This window comes from Typopeltis vanoorti, chromosome 4 (genome assembly GCF_054136105.1).
Source record: "Typopeltis vanoorti isolate ZY-2024b chromosome 4, IOZ_Tvanoo_1.0, whole genome shotgun sequence".
NCBI classification, from domain to species: Eukaryota; Metazoa; Arthropoda; class Arachnida; order Uropygi; family Thelyphonidae; genus Typopeltis; species Typopeltis vanoorti.
Genome location: NC_143552.1, coordinates 157,459,050 through 157,479,151, shown reverse-complemented (window position 1 = coordinate 157,479,151; position 20,102 = coordinate 157,459,050). Strand labels below are relative to the sequence as shown.

The following is a 20,102-nucleotide window of genomic DNA, read 5'->3' as shown; positions in this document are numbered from 1 at the left end:
TGTTCACGCCTCTAATCTTTCTCAGAACCCTCATATCTGCGGTCTCTAATCTTTGGTCAAGTGTTTTAATTTTGACCCAGCTCTCAGATCCATAAGTTAAAACTGGTTTGAACACTGTCTTGTATATAGCTAATTTAGTGTTCAGACTAATTTCTCTCTTATTCCATATGAATTTATTCAATTGACTTCCTACCATACCAGCTTTGCTGATTCTGTTGTCTATTTCTATATTTAATTTACCATCTTCGGTAAAAATCGTGCCTAAGTAGCTGAAATGTTTCACTTGTTCCACAGGTTCTCCATTCACAACACAGTTGACATTTTCAATGATTCTGCTTATTTTCATTGTCTTTCTCTTTTTATTGCTTACCTTCATACCATATCTATTACAACAGCTATTCAATTTAGTCAGAGAATCTTGCAGACTTGTAGCGGATTTATTTAGAAGTATAACATCATCCGCATAAAGCAAAGAGCTGACGTTAACATCTCCAATTTTGATATCATGTTTAATGCCACTTTCCTTCATAATGTGATCCATACAGATAATGAATAACAGAGGGGATAATGTACATCCTTGTCTCACACCAGATTTAACATTAAACCATCTTCCTGTACTTCCTTCAATTCTAACTGCTGACTTACAACTCAAATAAAGACTAAGTATAGCTTGATATAATGCCCCATTGACACCATATAACTGCAGCGTATTGAATAGCTTCTCTCTTGGCACCTTGTCATATGCCTTTTCCAAATCGACAAAACTTAAATACAGATCTCTATTATATTCTCATGCTTTCTCGACTATTTGTCATAAAGTGAAGATCTGATCCTGACAGCCTCTATTTGGCCTGAATCCAGCTTGTTCTTCACCAAGCTTTTCTTCCACAATTCTTCTCTTTCTCGAGTATACTGGCATAGATCTTGCCAGGAACACTCAGTAGGGAAATACCTCTGTATTCTCACATTCAGTTTTATTCCCCTTTACAATCATCGGGAATTCGTCCCTCTGTCCAGGTTTTCTGAACTATGCAGTGCAGCCACTGTAAGACTCTTACACCACTATGCTTCAGCATTTCTGGTCAAATATCATCTACTCCTGCTGCCTTTCCACATTTCAAGCCTTTGATGGCTTTTTCTACTTCAAGTATGGATATGTATTCCTGACTGCATGCTTGGTCACTGTTTTTTACCAATGTGCTATCATCATTGCTTGTTTCATTTAGCAGTTTTTCAAAGTAATTACTCCATACTTCAAGGATATCTTTTTCTCCTGTTTTCATGTCACCTTTATCATCTCTAACTCCTTTTACGGCACTCTTTTCTCCATTCCTAAGCTTCTTCAACAACCTCCAGAATATTTTGCCGCCTTCTTGATATTTATTTTCTATATTCTTGCAAAAGTCCTCCCATGACTTTTGTTTTGCTAGTTTTACACAGTGTTTGGCATTCTTGCATTTGTCTCTGTATTCTCTAAGAGCACAAGCTGACTTATTTGACAGGAACTTTTGATATGCTTTCTTCTTTTCCTTCACTGCCTCTTTAAATTCCTGTGTCCACCAGGGAGTTCTGATTTTTTTTATCCTTGCACACAACCTCACCACATGCCTATTTGGCAGAATCAATCAATGTTTTCTTCAGAGTTTGCCACTGAATCTCCAAGGTTTGATTCCTGTTCTCAAACTCTTTCATTTTTTCTTCAATAATCTTTGTGTATTTTAGTCTACAGTTCACACCTGAGAGCTGCTCAACTTTTATTCGCTTTAAAACTTTCTTACATGTTATTCTTTTCAATATGAAATTCAATTTTATCCTGCTCAAGACTAAATAGTAATCGCTTCCAATTTCAAATCCTCTGTACACTCTGGTGTCCTGCACCAGGGAGAAAACATCACTATCAACAATAACATAGTCAATGAGACTTTTCTTATTCCTAGCCTCTTCTCTCCATGTGAATTTGGCACATTTTTATGTTGGAACATGGTGTTAGTAATAACCATACCATGTCCTGAGCAGAAATCCAACAGGATTTGCCATTAATATTAGCTTTGCTCTTTTCTCCAAATTTTCCCAAAATATTTTTGTATGTCTCACAATCATTTCCTACTCTGCTATTTAGATCCTCAACAAGGACCAACTTTTCATTTTTCATTGTGTCTGTTGCTTTTTCTAAAGCCTCAAAAAACTCCTCCACTTCTACCTTAGTAGAACCTTCTGTGGGACCATAGACACAAATAAGTCTCATTGTCCAGTTCCTCATTCTCATATTTGCCCACATTACTCTACTTGAGACTGACTGCCATTCAAGAAGATTAGCATCGTATTTTGTGTTGAATACTATGGCTACTCCTTTTCCTTGATTGTCATTTCATGAATATAAAATTTTGTATTTATTGCTCAGAAAGATTTCACCAGTTTTTGTCTTTTTTGTTTCAGTGATTATGTCGATCTGGTACTTATCTAATTCCTCAGCTAGCTCCATTTCTTTGCCATTCAGGCTTCTTATGTTGATAGTACTGATCTTCAACTCTGGTGATATTGAGTTGGGGTTTGTTTTCAGATTTGTTCCAGTCGCTGACTTTTCGCTGTTCGCCCTGGTTTCCTGGCGAAAACAACGGGGCCTTGTTTAACCGGGCGACGCCCCAGCCGGCATGAAATTTTGTCATGTCGTACCATCATTTTTTATTTTGGTTTAACCAATAAGAATACAATTTGGTCGGCTAAATCCCAAATTGCCAACCCAGCCTCGTTCGTTCAGTATCCAAGTAGATACACAACAGGGTGCACCACGAGAAGGTGAGGATTGGACATTATGTTAGAAGCCCTGGTCGGTTCTCCCCATTCCTTTAAAGGCTATGTGGAGGTCTCCTCTCAGTTATACAGCTTTGACCCTTAAGCATCCCTTAGAAAAACATTCATTAGAAAAATAAGCAAATGAAGCTTTATTTTTTACAATTATCTCATCAAAATGCTACACAAAAAGTAAGAATCGTTATGAGTGCATTAGAGGAATTCTTTCCGAGGAAAGTGGATATAAGACATTACATTCTCTGTGCTAAAAACTATCTATTGCACTCCTATTCTCTGGTCAATCACACAGACACATGCAGTTAACCTTAAGACTGCTGCTTATAAATAATACTGTTTAGTGTTCATGAAGCACATATGGGAGAAAAAACAATACAGACAATCATCTTCCATCATGGCAACCTTCAACTGGAAGTTGTCACCAAAAAGATTATAAAAAGTGGCTTAGTAGAAAGTATTTGCAGTATTTGATTTTTATTATCATGCCAGTCATCATCATAAGCAGATAGGGAGAGAGATTGTTGATGTGTCGACTCTTACCTTAAAAGACAGGACTCTGCATACATATCATGGGAGTTATGGTTACCATCCTTCTGCACTTACTAATTTTGTATTTTACACTTAGGTTAATGACATAATTAGTGTTTCTGTTTATTTAACCATCATCATCAAATTCCTGACAATTATCTCAACTGGTGTACAGGATACGATAATACTACATGAAAAATTTACATCATTACTAACTTCTTATCTACAATTTTCCTCCAGATCAATCTGTTACTTGTCAAGGCTTCAATATTGTCAGATCTTATATTTCTATTCTCTAAGGCACTTTTGCTGCATCAGTCCACCGATATCTTGGTCTTCCTCTGGGTCTTTTTCCTGCCAACCTGGCAGAAAACATTTGTTTTGCTAATCTTTCCTCTCCCATTCTGTTTAAGTGACCATACTGCCTGATATTAGCTCTGCTAACACATTCCTGGATGTTAAATGTCAAATTCTTTCCTAATATCCTCATTTTTAATATTCCTTATCCTTATGATATTGCCATTGATGCCATCTCTTTACACCCCAATCTTTTTCAGGACTCTCATAGTTTTCTTTCTAACCCAGCTTTCAGATGCATAAGTTAAAATTGGTTTGAACACAATCTTGTATAGAGTTTATTTAGTGTTTTGACTAATTTCTCTCTTATTCCATGCAAATTTATTCAGTTGACTTCCCTACCATACCAGTTTTGTTGATTCTGTTGTCTATTTCCATATTTAATTTATCATCTTCACTAAAAATCGTGCCTAAGCAAACTGAAATATTTTACTTGTTCTATAGGTTCTTCATTCACAATGCAGTTGATATTTTCAGTGCTTCTGCCTATTTTCATTGTCTTTGTCTTGTTATTGCTGACCTTCATACCATATCTATTACGTCAATTTAGTCAGGGAATCTTGCAGACTTGTAGTGGATTTATTTAAAAGAATAACATCATTCACATAAAGCAAAGAGCTGACATTAACATCGAATTTTGATATAAGGTTTAATACCACTTTCCATCATAATGTGATCCACATAGATAATGAATAACAGAGGGGATCATGTACATCCTTATCTGACAACAGATTTAACATTCCTTTACTTCCTTCAATTCTAACTGCTGACTTACAACTTAAAGACTAAGTATTGCTTTATATAATGCCCCATTGACACCATATAACTGTAGCGCTTTGAATAGCTTTTCTCTTGGCACCTTTTTATATGCCTTTTCCAGATCTACAAAACTGAAGTGCAGATCTTTGTTATATTCCCATGATTTTGCAACTATTTCTCGTAAAGTGAAGAAAATCTGGTCCTGAGAGCCTCTATTTGGTCTGAATCCAGCTTGATATTCGCCATGCTTCTTGTTTACAATCCTTCTCAAGCGTTTCTCAAGTATGCTGGCATAAATCTCACCAGGAACACTCCGTAGAGAAATACCTCTGTAATTCTCACATGCAGTTTTATTTCCCTTTATATATATATATATATATATATATATATATATATATATATATGTATGTACTATTAGAGCTCTACTCCACTCATCTGGAATTTGTCCCTCTGTCCAGACCCTCTGAACTATGCAGTGCAGCCACTATAAGACTTTTATACCTCCATACTTGAGAATTTCCAGCTGCCTTTCCGTGTTTCAGATGTTTTAGATGTTATTTTTCATACATCAAGTATGAATATATATTCCAGATTGCATGCCTGGTCAGTGTTTTTTATCACTGTGCTGTCATCACTGCTAGTTTCATTTAGCATTTTTTCGAAGTAATTACTCCATACTTTAAGGATATCTTTTTCTCCAATTTTAATGTCAACTTTATAATCTATAATTCCTTTTACAGCACTCTTTCCTCCATTTCTGAGCTGCTTCAACAACCTCCAGAATATCTTTCCACATTCTTGATATTTATTTTCTATGTTCTTACCAAAGTCTTCCCATGACTTTTGTTTATCTCATTTTACATAGTGTTTTGCTTTCTTACATTTGTCTCTGTATTTTCTAACAGCACAAGCTGACTTATTTGCCAGAAACTTTTGATATACTTTCCTCTTTTCCTTCAGTACCAAATGAAACTAGCAGTGATGACAGCACAGTAGCCATCATGGAGTTCTGATTTTTCTATCCTTGCAGACAACCTCACCACATGCCTCTCTGGCTGAATCAATCACTGTTTTCTTCAGAGATTGCCACTGAATCTCCAAAGTTTGACAAACTCTTTCATTTTTATTTGAATAATGTTTGTATATTTTAGTCTACAGTTCACATCTGAGAGCTGCTCAACTTTTATTCTCTTTAAAACTTTCTTATATGTTATTCTTTTCAATGTGAAATTCAATTTTTCCTACTGAAGATTAAATGGTGATCACTTCCAATTTCAAATACTCTGTACACTCTGGTGTCCTGCATCAGTGGGAAAACATCACTATCAACAATAACATAGTCATTGAGACTTTTCTTATTCCCTGCCTTTTCTCTCCATGTGAATTTGTGCACATTTTTATGTTGGAACATGGTGTTAGTAATTACTAGTCCATATCCTGAGCAGAAAACCAGCAAGTATTTGCCATTATTATTAGCTTTGCTCTTTTCTCCAAATTTTCCCAAAATATTTTTGTATGTCTGACAATCAATTCCTACTCTGCTATTTAGATCCCTAACAAGGACCAATTTTTCATTGTGTCCGTTGCTTTCTCTAAAGCCTCAAGAAATTCCTCCACTTCTACCTTTGTAGAACCTTCTGTGGGACCATGAGCCCAAATAAGTCTCATTGTCCACTTCCCCATTCTTATATTTGCCCACATTACTCTATTTGAAATTGCCTGCCATTTAAGAAGACTAGCCTTGTATTTAGTGTTGAATACTGTGGCTACTCATTCTTTTCCTTGCTTGTCATTGCCTGAATATAACATTTTGTATTTATTGCTCAGAAAGATTTCACCAGTTCTTGTCTTTTTTGTTTTAGTCATCCCTATTTTGTCGATCTGGTACTTATCCAATTCCTCAGCTAGCTCCATTTCTTTGCCATTCAGGCTTCTTATGTTGATAGTACTGATCTTCAACTCTGGTGATATTGAGTCGGAGTGTGTCTTAAGATTTGTTGCATCTGACTTTTTGCTGTTTGCCCTGGTTCCCCTGGTGATAACAACTTGATCATTGTTTAACTGGGCGAATCCCCAGCCTGCATGAAATTCTGTCATGTTGTACGATCATTTAATATTGTGGTGTAAGCCAATTAGAATACAATTTAGTTGGCTAAATCCTAAATTGCCAGCCCATCCTCGTTCTTTCAGTATTCAGGTAGATAGCTAATAGGGTGCGCCACGAGTAGGTGATGATTACACGTTAGGTCAGAAGCCCTGGTCGGTTCTCCGCATTTCCTAAAAGACTATGTGGATGTCTTCTGTCAGTTATACAGCTTTGACCCCTAAGCACCCATTTATTTAACTTCATTGAAAAAATAATTGGTTGAAATAAAAATATCTGCATCTTTTATTTCACAGAGGGCTTAGTCTTTTAGTCCTAACTTTTGCAAATCAATAAGCACCCAGTATCCACCCTTATTTGTGAGATCTTGCTTTCAGTGATTTTAAAAAAACATTTGAGTGAGCATATGACAGCCAACTGCCACCATCCTAATACTTGTATTGTTGTACAGAAATTGTACAAGTTCTGTGGTTGATTTTTTCTGATGTAGGTTTAAAAATCTGTGCAGAGAGCAACAAACTTAGAAAATGGCTGGAAAAAAAAAATAAACAGTAAATGTTTCTCTAGTTGAGGACTACAATCAAATCTGTAATGGTCTTTTTTTCTGGCATTATGATATTGTCTGGTATTATGACACTCAAGTTATAATAAAGTATATTTTTACTGATCTCATTCACATGAGGTCGAGAGACCTATAAGTACATCAGTGCTATGTGTGGTGTGCAGATGAGGACTGAGATAATCTTTTTGAAAGCTGCAGGTTGTAGTTTGGGAGTACTTCATGAGGAAGGCTGTTCTTGAGGACAGAGGTGGACAGAATAAAAGAGGAGCAGTTATTCAGTGTGTTTGCAGCTGCACAGTAAAAAGATGGTATGCGAGGCTGGTCTGAAAAGTTCTCAGCCTTGACCATAGATAGCAACACTATCAGCAAAAATTTTATTTTATTTTTTTTCTAGGTTCTTTCATCTGTCGTAAGCAACCATGTGAAATTGCGAGTCATTTTATCGAGTAGTTTGTTTTACAGCTGTCTGAAGCAAAAGTGTTGTCTGTATCCCTTTGAGATGGATAAAATTGAGTATCATGAGGTTATAAAATTCTTTGTAAAAGAAGGTTTAACGGCAAAATAAATTCATTCAAAGTTCATAAAAGTTTATGGGTACTCTTCTCCTTCCTTTTCGACAATTAAGAAATGGGCTGCCAAGTTTAAATGTGGCCATACCAGCCTTGAAGATGATCCACATGAAGGACATCCAGAAAGTGTAACAACACCAGAAATCATTGATCAGTGCACTATATAGTATTGGATGACTGGTGAGCCATTGCATGAAATTGCTGAGACTATAGGCATTTCAAAAGAACATGTAGGATATATTTTGCATGAATTGCAAATGAAAAACCTTTTTGCAAGATGGGTGCTGGGGTTGCTCACAGTAGATTAAAAATGCACTCGCATGAAAATCTCTGAACAGTGCTTGGAGCCTTTTAACAAGAATAAAACTTATTTTGTGTGTCGATTTATTACTATGGTTGAGACTTGGATTCACCATTACACACCAGAATCCAAACAGTCAAAGCAGTGGACAGAAGCCGGTTGTTCAGCACCAAAGAATACAAAGTCAGTTCCATCAGCAGGTTTTGTGTATTAATTATCTTGAAAAGGGTAAAACAATAACTGGGTAATATTATTCCAATCTTTTAACCAGACTAGACGAAAAAATTCGTGAGAAAAAATCCAGTTTGCAGAAGAAAAAAATCAACTTTCATCAGGACCATGCACCTATCCATAAAGATGTTTTGCCAATGGGAAAATTAAGGGATCTGCACTATGAATTGTTGGAACATCCACCCTTTTCTCCAGATTTGGCTCCCTCTGACTTTTAACTCTTCCTCGCTGGTTAGCATGTTTCTTTGAATCAAGAGGTGATTGCAGCTTTAGAGGGGTATTTTGCAGATCTCACTGAGAACCACTACAGGAATGGGATAATGGTGATAGAGCATCACTGGAATAAATGTATTAGTGTTAAGGGAGATTATGTTGAAAAATAAAAATAATTTTGAAATTATAAATTTGTTTTTTCATTGTTAGGCCGAGAACTTTTTAGACCACCCTCATATATACTTACGTGGGTGCTGGCAGCTAGCCTGCAACACTGCTGATTTAACTGATGTACCCTCAAAATGGAGGAGGTTGTGGGTCTTGAGGTATATTTTTCATGGCCTCGAAAGGTATCACTCACTGCATGAAGAAAGGGGGGGAACTGAAACTGGAATCATTGCTCTGGAGACCAAACATGACATTAGCCACGTTAGACCTCCAATAAGCCAGTCAGAGTAATTCATGAAATTCAGCAGAATGATTTATGTTGTTTTAAATTTAGTATTGTCCTAAATAATCCTTGATTCTCATCATAAATGTCAGCTCAATAAACTAAGCTTTCTAGCTAGAGAATTTTGCAGATTTTGTGCACAAGCAAAATGTATGACTTCAAGTGAATGCTTCATTATCACTTGAAACTAAAAGTTTTCTAACAAAAACATAATCTTCTACAATATAGCACAAAATGTAAGAATGCTTCTGAATTTTATTCAATAGTTCTCTAACATCATACAAGTGCTCAGATGGTATTACCGTAATACTTCTGAGTATTTGTACCAGCCTAAGATTTTAAGTTGATGCTTTTGACATGTAAATGTCAGCAAAAGACTCCTGGCAATGACCATATTTAAAATGGCCAGTAAAACAAACACTACGTAAAATAGCCATAGCTTCAAAAGTGTATATACTTGCTAAGTATGTGTATAGAGGAGTATTATGTATATAAAAAAAATTGAGTTTTGGAAGTCACTTCTTCAGGAATGGACTTCCAGAACTAAAAATTTTTGTCTCTGTTAATGATTACCCTTCTGTGAGAAACTTTGTATGGAATTTTAGCTGCAAAATATTTCTTAACTTTTTTGATGTAATTTTAAAGATATAATTTGATTAAATATTGGCCATATTGTTTATATTGATACTTAAATTTTATTTAATTTAGTTACATAGTGAATTCCTCATATTTGGAAACTGAATTAATTTATTCACTCACCAAGGCATATCTTACAAAAAAGACATGTTGGTTTTTCACAGCTGTAGTAGTTTAATCATATAATTGATTCACTGTTTAAATGAACAAAAACCATATTGTGTGGTATGCAAGGTAGATCATCCATTCAGGTATTTATTATCCTCTTGCTTTAGTTCTTGGTTATTTAAAAATCTAAAATCAGATTTAAGAAAAAAGTAATAACTGAGATTTTTCAAGAAGAATTTATATTTAACAGATGAAGTAGAAAAGAGACGTCGTTTGCGTAATAAGAAGGCCAGAGAAGAAAGAAGGCGCCAGCAACATATAGAGGAAGAAGAAAACAGAAAACTTGGAAAATGTAGGCTACATTTTTAAATTTCATGATATAATTTTGAAAAGATAATGACTGTTCTCCATAATAATTTTTTTGGTATGTTAAAATAATCCATTTTATTATACAAAACCTTTGGTTAACACTGATGGTATTTTATGATTTCATCTTATGGATCATACAGCATACCTTATGGCACCTTATATAGTGATAAAATTAGCTTTTATTGGAAAATACTATATATAAGTGACTGAAATCCTATGTTAGTTTTCATTTCATATTAAAAAAAAAAATTTGAACAGAAGATCTATGTTATTTCATGACGGTTTTCTTTATTGAAAGAAACAGGTCGAGTTATACCACTAATAGCTGATGACAGATAATTTATTTGTTTGTTTTTCTGTTTTTTTTTTCAATATGACTAAATTGAATAACTGTTGTAAGAGAGATGATATGAAGGTCAGCAAAAATTAATTTTTCCCATTCAGTAACTGATACCTTGGAATCAAAGATAATATTCTCCTAAGTTGATCATAATTTCCAGCTTTGTAGTTCAACATGTAACCTGTTCTAATCACAGCATCAGTATAATTAGATACTTCCCAAGAAAGCACAGTATGATCACTGTCACCAATTGGTGGTAGAATAGTCATATTCTTAATAGAAAACCCCTTTCTGATGTTATGAGTAAATCCAATGCTCTTTGACCTTGAGTCTCTTCTTTCACATGCTGCTTGAGAAAGTTGTCTCGCAACAATTCAATAAATTCTTCTTTCTTATCATGAGATTTCTCATCTATCCAATTAATGTTTTGAAAATTCAAGTCATAAGGCTAAATTGGCGATGTGATGTGATGCATTTCTAGAAAATGGTAAACATTATTTTAATATTTTGATGGAAGATTTCAATGCAAAGATAGAAAAATCAAAATGAAGCATATGTAGAAATTAATGGTATCGTCATCAAATTCCTGATATGTACCCTCAAGGGGAGTGTATAGGATATGATAGTCCTGTTTTGGCAGAAAATGATAGATAGAATCTACAATTTTCCTCCAAATCAGTCTGTTACTTCAAGATTCATCAGATCTTATATTTCTATCTTCTAAGGCACTTTTTACTGGATCAATCCACTTGTATATCATGGTCTTGTAGAAATGCTAATTGGATATCCCCTGATACATCACCCCCATCAATTCATCACTGACACAGGGTGATGATCTCTCTGAATCAGGGGCATATACTCATTCATTCATTTTGGTGGTTTAACAGCTCCTCAGTGGTAAAAATGCTCATCTGTGAAGAGGATATCTCTGTGTCTGTTTTTCATGTACCACTAGAGAAGTGCTATTGATTTTATCATCCTCTGCTGCATAAATTGTGGTGTTAGGAAGTGTCCAGTAGAACAACTATAGGTTCTCACCCTCAGGTCATCCGTTAGTACACGTGACATTGTTCTCTATGAAATGTTCATCTCTCATGATATCACTTTGTGCGTTCTCGCAGGATTGTGGCAGAGGATGCCTTCACAGCCCTCACAAACTGCTGCGTCCTAATGCAGCATGATCGACCGGTTCTTTGATGATCAGATACGTCTTCTGTATCATTATAATAGTTAATAGTTCAATACATAAACATCCTTCTCATCCCAAAAGTTTTTAGCATGTTGAAAATAACAGGTGGCTGCATTCAAACCTTGTGAAGTGCTACACATTTTTTCATGATCTCCCCACTGCATGTTAACCTGTACAGCTAGACAACTCTCTCTACTGATAAACACACAAATGTCGGCTGCACACAGTACCACTAACAGAACCGGGCTTGCACAATTCTGTATTCTGTGGGCAGAATGAGGGTGTACAGAAGTTGCAACAGTATTTATGGCAAGACTGTGTATATACAAATAAAGGGAAAGTAATAGAGAACAACAATAGAAAAAATTATGCTGAAAATTATTATGAATATATGATCAAAGATAATTAAGTAAAACATGTACTTACAAAAATGGAAAGGCACCTGGTCTTGATAGAATACTAATAGAAATGTTAATACATGGAGATCTCTTTCACATAAAACTAGCAGAATTGTATACTCAGTCTATAAGAACAGGAAGAACCCTTAAAAGTTGGAATACGGAAAAAATCATCCTTCTGTTAAAAAGCTGATAAGAAATTATAGACCTATAACCCTTCTACCAGTCCTTCATAAGTTGTTTACAAAAATTATAGATGGCAGAATAAACAATATATTAAATTTTCATCAACCAAAAGAACAGACAGGTTTCAGAACATACTTCTCAACTTGAGATCATTTACAAACCTTAAATCAAGTAATACAAAAAACAAAAGAATATAAATATACCAGTTTCTTTGGCTTTTATAGATTATGAAAAAGCCTTTGACTCAATAGACCCATATAAAATGTTTGAAGCTTTAAAACATGTGTCCATGATGGAGGTTCATCAGTAATAAATTTAAATGGAAAAGAAAGAAAGAAAGAGAAATAGAAATAAAAAGAGGAGTCAGACTGGGAGACTATCTCACCAAAATTATTTGTTACAGTCCTTGAATATGCTATGAGAAAATTGAACTGGGAGAAAAGAGGACTGAATTAATGCAGAATACTTAAACAATCTATGATTCACTAATATCATTCTAATAGCAACATCACCAAAAGAACTGGAACACATGATTATTCAATTAAATGAAGTAAGTCTGATTGTAGGCCTACAAATAAATATGGATAAATCAAAAATAATATATAGTGGAAATACTTGAAAAACAAATTGAAATAAATCAAAGACAGATTGAAATAATGAATTTCTTCAAATATCTAAAACAAATCATTACAAACAACCATAAACTTAATAGATAATGAAATTTCACCTAGAATAACAGCAGGATGGAAAGTTTTTATCCATTGTAGAAGGATATAGAAAAGCAATTTACCAGTGTGTACTCCCAACAATGACATATGTAGTGAAATCTGCAGTCTGACTAAAAAACACCTAGAGAAAGTGAAAACAACACAAAGAAACATGGAAAGAGCCATTTTGGGAATAACTTGGTTAGATAAAAAAAGAATAATACTGGGATAAGGAAGCAAACAAAGGTAATGGGTATTGCTTTAGTAATAAAAGGAACTAAGCAGGACGTGATGAGAATATCTGACAACAGAATGGACACCAAGAACTTGTTGTCAACCAGGTAGACCAGTGGTAAGATGGGATGATGAGATAACAGATGTTATGGACATTTGTGGTGGAGAGATGCACAAGACCAGCTAAAATAGAAGAACCATGCAGTGGCATTCGTCCAGCAGTGGAATGAAGAAAGCCATTGATGATGAGGATGATATTGTATTTCAGCTTTTAAAAAAATGGATAAAAGTATCAAAATATTGTTGGACTGTGGGGGATGGGGAGTTCAAGCATAAAACATTGTGCAACAGCATACAGAACTTTGATTCCTTTAACAGTATCATGCACAGTGTCCACTAATGCTTGAAAAAAAGAACTAAAAAGGAAGGCTAAACACTGAAGATTTTATAGCTGAGTAGGCAAAGCCCAATATGCTAGCATCTTCTGCTAATGAGTGATTACCATAAGGTAGAAAATTTGAGAAACACAACAATGAGAATGCTTAAGGGCCAAAGCTGTATAATGGAGAGGAGACCTCCACATAGCCTCTAAAGGAATGCAGAGAACCGACCAGGGCTTCTAACCTAATGTCCAATCCTCACCTCGTGGTGCACAGTGTTGGGTATCTACTTGGATACTGATACGAACGAGAATGGGCTGGAAATTTGGGATTTAGCCGACCAAATTGTATTCTTATTGGTTAAACCAAAATAAAATATGATGGTACAACATGACAAAATTTCATGCCGGCTGGGGCGTTGCCCGGTTAAACAAGGCCTCCGTTGTTTTCGCCAGGAAACCAGGGCGAACAGCGAAAAGTCAGCTACTGGAACAAATCTGAAAACAAACCCCAACTCAACATCACCGAAGTTAAAGATCGGTACTATCAACGTAAGAAGCCTGAATAGCAAAGAAATGGAGCTAGCTGAGGAATTAGATAAGTACCAGATCGACATAATAGGGGTGACTGAAACAATAAAGACCAAAACTAGTGAGATCTTTCTGAGCAATAAATACAAAATGTTATATTCAGGCAATGACAATCAAGGAAAAGAAGGAGTAGCCATAGTATTCAACACAAAATACGAGGCTAATCTTCTTGAATGGCAGGCAGTCTCAAGTAGAGTAATATGGGCAAATATGAGAATGGGGAACTGGACAATGAGACTTATTTGTGCCTATGGTCCCACAGAAGGTTCTACTAAGGTAGAAGTGGAAGAATTTTTTGAGGCTTTAGAAAAAGCAACTGACACAATGAAAAAGGAAAAGTTGGTCCTTGTTGGGGATCTAAATAGCAGAGTAGGAAATGATTGTGAGACATACAAAAATATTTTGGGAAAATTTGGAGAAAAGAGCAAAACTAATAATAATGGCAAATATCTGTTGGATTTCTGCTCAGGACATGGACTGGTTATTACTAACACCATGTTCCAACATAAAAATGTGCACAAATTCACATGGAGAGAAGAGGCTAGGAATAAGAAAAGTCTCATTGACTATGTTATTGTTGATAGTGATGTTTTCTCCCTGGTGCAGGACACCAGAGTATACAGAAGATTTGAAATTGGAAGTGATCACTATTTAGTCTTGAGCAGGATAAAATTGAATTTCGTATTGAAAAGATAAACATTTAAGAAAGTTTTAAAGCGAATAAAAGTTGAGCAGCTCTCAGGTGTGAACTGTAGACTAAAATACACAAAGATTATTGAAGAAAAAATGAAAGAGTTTGAGAACAGGAATCAAACCTTGGAGATTCAGTGGCAAACTCTGAAGAAAACATTGATCGATTCTGCCAGAGAGGCATGTGGTGAGGTTGGGCGAGGAAAGATTAGCAAAACAAGTTTTCTCTGCCAGGTTGGCAGCAAAACGACCCAGAGGAAGACCAAGATATAGGTGGATTGATACGGTACAAAGTGCCTTAGACAATAGAAACATAAGATCTGATAATGTTGGAGTCTTGACAAGTAACAGACTGATTTGGAGGAAAATTGTAGATTGGAAGTTAGTAATGATATAATTTTTTCATGTAGTACTATCATATCGTGTACACCCCTTGTGGGTACATGGCAGGAATTTGATGATGATGATGAACAATGAGAATGGAATGCAGAGGATTTGGTATAACAAAGACAGAATACAAAGAATGCAAACATTCTTGATCTTGATGTAGGAGATATCTTGATCTTCTACTGATGAGTGATAAAAGTAGAAAATTTGCATGCAAACTATACACTGAGGACATAAGATAAAGCAATTAGTGGGAAACAGTATATTGAGGACAGAATTAAGAAATTGGTGAAATCATACATTGACAGAAGAATGCAAAACATTTAACCATACATGAAGAACAACATAAAACAAATTCAAAAGAAAATTTCAAGTATGAAATTCTAGAGATGAAAATTCCAAAGTTAATGTTTTTCTCAAAATGTTTATGATAAGTTTAAATTAGTCACTTAAAATAGAGATAAAATCCTCCGAAGTTTAAAAAAAAATTAAAAAAATAAAAGAAAGAAAGAGGAAGAAATTTGGCTGGAAATTATCCCAAGACCTTACCATTGAAAAAATGATAAGATAATCCTATCCCATACTGCTGCTGCTACTAACTTTAGAATAAGTTTTATGACCAATGGGCATCTTTTTCAAACAGAGGGTGTACTAACAGGACTGAAGCCACCAGTGAGTTTCCTAATTGGTGGCTTCAGTCACTGGGAGTGAGTAAGGCAATGAACTTGGCATCGTTCCAGGCAAGGGAAATAAGTGATAGATGGCTAATATTCATAACCAGCCTCTTATCTTGTGATCTCTATCACATAGAGAAGAAGAAAAGAGTGCTGATAGGCAGTGTGCAATAAGATGAACTTATAAACAATAACTGCCTAGATGATATACTTAGAATTACCACAGATGAAAAAGACTTTCCAAAATATTGTGAAAGACACAAAATGTAGAAAAGCTCCCAGGAGTTAGTGGGATAACAATTGAAATGATTAAATTATGGACACAGAGATACTCAAGAAGGCATGTGAGAAGTCAGTAATACAGAGATTATCAAAAAAGTAGAATGTTTTAATTCTCTTGCTAATTCTCAAGAAAAAGGCAGGTCAGATATCTAAGGAGCAAATATTCATAATCTCAGTATATAGTATTATCTTGAAATTTACCAAGTCCTGATTTGATGCATTGCTAGTACTGTGTATTTATGTATGTATGTCAGTCGCAAATAATAAACAGCTTTAAAGAGGCCATCCCAACAAAGTATATCTGATTACTAAAAACTGCATATCAAAACTCAACAGCCAACCTAGACCATTAGGGAAAGGAATTTGGTATTGGGAGAGAAGTAAGGCATGGAGATCCTATATCACTCAAATTTTCTGCTACATTAGAAGTCTTTAAGAACGTCTCATGGGAAAACTATGGAATTGGGATCAATGTAAAAAATCTCATTCACTTATGTTTTGCAGATGACATTGTTCTTTTAGCGGAGAACAAAGAAGCTCAGGAAATGCTAAACAACCTTGATAAAGAAGCATGAAAAAAAAGGTTTAATCTAACTGAAACCAAACTGATGAAAAATTCGGATCAAAATGAACTAAAATTAACAGATAATTGTATTGGAATTGTGGAGGACTATAGAAGTGAGACATGGGCAACAACTAAAAAATAGGGAGACAAGTTACATGTGGCCCATAGTTCCTTGGAGTAAAGAATGCTTCACATAACAACAACAAAAAAAAAAGGATAGAATAAAAAAATATTAGCACTGAGTGGACACCAAGAGAAAGAAAGGTTGCCAAAGAACTGGAGGGATGATCTACAAAGATTTCACATGAGATGGTGGATATTGGCTAAAAATGTACAGAACTGGAAAGTTAAGTGGGGGGAGGCCTATATCCAGTAGTAGATGGACAGAGGCTGAAGGAGTATGTATGTATGGTGTAAAGTTGAAATTCAGGCCACAGGTTTCGAGATTCCTCTAAGATCATTGGACTAGCAGTGATTCAGTATTGTTACAAAATCCTGCCTTTGGTGTGTTTACTCAGGGAGAGTTAATAAAGGCTTGCTGTGTCCATTTACCAGTCATAGCAAGTCTAATATTTTTAGGAAATCTTTTGACTGTTATGTTGTATAGTTTACCTTGTATCATTGGTGCTATGGGTCTTGATATTGTGCTTGACTGACCCTATTATAATCTTTAATATTTATCTTAATAAATCACCTGCTTTTCTATTTTCATTTTTTCTTTCTTGTTTTATAGTGGTTGCTTAATCTGAATGCAGCTTTTAAATACAATAGTTCTTTTTAATATTATTGTTGCTTGCTTGGTGAAGTGGTTAATGTCTCCACCTAAAAATGTACAGAACTGGAAAGTTAAGTGGGGGAGGCCTATATCCAGTAGTAAATGGACAGAGGCTGAAGGAGTATGTATGTATGGTGTAAAGTTGAAATTCAGGCCACAGGTTTTGAGATGTGACTTTTACAACTAGTAAAAAGTCTAGATGATAGATTATCTTCCTCACCTAATATAAAACAACTGTCCAGCTTCTTGGAGCCAAGTGGTGTGAAAAAGTACCCTATGTTTGATTTCTGCAGCAGCATTTCCAGATTATATTGCCTTGGTTCGTGTGTGGCACCATATTTGAAAATACTATAAATGTTTACAACCTTTAAAAAAAACATATATTAATTTCATTAATATTATGAGTAACTTCATTTTCTTATTGCTTTGTCAGTTAGTGAAGTGCACTTCTCCTGCCTTAAATTTGTGATAGTTGTTGGTGGCAAACTTATTGCTCACTATACTGTTTAACTTGTTCTCACTTATCTAGATATGACATAATTTGAATATGCTTGATTTAGTTATGATAGAATTATTACTGTATGCTTTCAGATCCTTCTGCTGAATTCTCCTTGAACAGCCTACAGCATTTTCCATTTTATGTATCTTCTAATGACCCACCTCTTCCTCCTACCTCAGGTGCCATATTTGATGAACCTGCCGAAGACTTGATAGGTTAGTTAGCTTACATTGTTCAATATGTCTTGTAAAATTATCTTGCAGAAACTTTGTAAAAATAAAAATAAAAAACAGTCTTTGAGGCACTAATCTGGCATGGATGCTTAGACATTAATATCATGATGTGCTTCAAGTTAAAATCATGTCTAGGGATAATAATAATGAACAATTTAGTTATTAAATTATTAGACCCATATTTCAGATTGCTTCCAAGGCATCTTTACAGGCACAAAGATATGAACTAGACACATGGTGCACCAGTGGAAAGTCCTAACACATACTGAGTATAAAAAATAGTAGGATCTTAATCCTAACTGGCACCCTCTATGAGTGCAGTAAAAGATCTGGCTCATTCAACTGGCAGCTTTATGATATATATGCCTCCAGGATTTTTGACTACCAAAAATTTACCAGTTTACTCATTTTATCAAAAAATTTGGGAGATATATGAAAACCATTAATTGAAATAAACAAGATCTTGCTAATCTATAGAAAGTGTTAATCAGAACTTCAGGATCCTGCTTATTTTCACAATATATTTGCCTTTCAGCTACTGGTACTGCATTCACATGCATGTCTTGGTGACAGTACAAAATATTGGTCTAATGATTTAATAACTAAATAAACTTAATTATCGCCTGATATCTGTTTTCAGGTTATCACAAGATTACTCTAATCTTGTAATATGTGTGGGTGGGGGTTACATTTTGTTTTTTAATAATTGACAAAAAATGCATTAGTTAATCTCTGAACTTTCATTTGAGATAACCTGCATTTTATTTGTAAGATAATACATGAATAAATATATTTATAAGATAATAAAGCAATGGGATCTTATTTCAAAAATGTATTGACCAAAACAAGGTAATATTCATTTGCTTCATCGACTTCGAGAAAGCATTTGACAAAGTCCAACATGCTAAAATGATTGTACTATTAAAAAGAATTGGATTAGATGGTAAAGACATCAGGATCATTGAAAACTTATATTGGAACCAAAAGGCATCTGTTCAAGTTGATGACATTATTACAGACTCCATTAACATCAAACGAGGAGTAAGGCAAGGATGTGTGCTGTCACCTCTTCTTTTTAACATCTACTCAGAAGCCATATTTCAAAAAGTCTTGGAAGGAAGAAAGGAAGGGATTAGTGTAAATGGTGAAATCATCAGTAACATCCGATATGCCTATGATACAGCTCTTCTGGCTGACAATATTCAGGATCTTCAAAATCTTTTGGAACTAATAAATGCAGAGAGTGAAAAAATGGGATTAAAAATAAATATCGCCAAAACTAAATTCATGGTCATAAGTAAGAAACCAATTCTTAATTTAGCACTTTCTTTAAATAGGAAACAAATAGAAAGAGTGGCAAAGTTTAAATATCTCGGATGCTGGTTAAATGAAGATTGCAGTCCAGAAATGGAAATAAAAGTTAGAATTGAAATGGCAAGAAAAAATTTTCTCTTGATGAAATCAACACTGTGTAACCGCAGTTTAAACTTAGAACTTAGAGTACGCATGGTTAAATGCTATGTATGGTCTGTACTGCTGTACGGCGCAGAAACTTGGACCTTGAAGACAACATTAATAAAAAGACTTGAAGCCTTTGAGATGTGGTTATACAGACAAATGTTAAAAATCCCATGGACAGCAAAAACGTCCAATCAGGAAGTACTGGAACAAATGGGGAAATCACGTGAACTTTTAGATACCATAAAAAGAAGGAAAACTGCATATCTTGGTCACCTACTTCGTAATGAAAAATATAAGATACTGCAATTGATTTTAAAAGGGAAGATAAATGGAAGAAGAGGACAAGGAAGATGAAGAAAATCTTGGCTGGCAGATATCAGACAGTGGACTGGTATGAACTCTGAGAGACTGCTCAGAATAGCTGAGAATCGCTCGAAATTTGCCAAGGTGGTCGCCGACCTCCGATAGGAGATGGCACTCAAAGAAGAAGAAGAAAGCAATGAGAGATGATAAAGG

At 35.0% G+C, this 20,102-nt stretch overlaps 1 protein-coding gene across 1 annotated transcript in view; it reads left to right on the top strand.

The window, feature by feature from the left end:
• Nucleotides 1-20,102, top strand: part of LOC150107787 (E3 ubiquitin-protein ligase RNF10) — a 280,258-nt gene that overhangs the window by 217,215 nt on the left and 42,941 nt on the right. Inside the window, exons 14-15 of the mRNA XM_090392188.1 lie at nucleotides 9,878-9,979; nucleotides 17,985-18,107. Of these exons, the coding sequence (XP_090248314.1) occupies nucleotides 9,878-9,979; nucleotides 17,985-18,107 (225 nt within the window). The remainder of the gene's footprint in view (nucleotides 1-9,877; nucleotides 9,980-17,984; nucleotides 18,108-20,102) is intronic.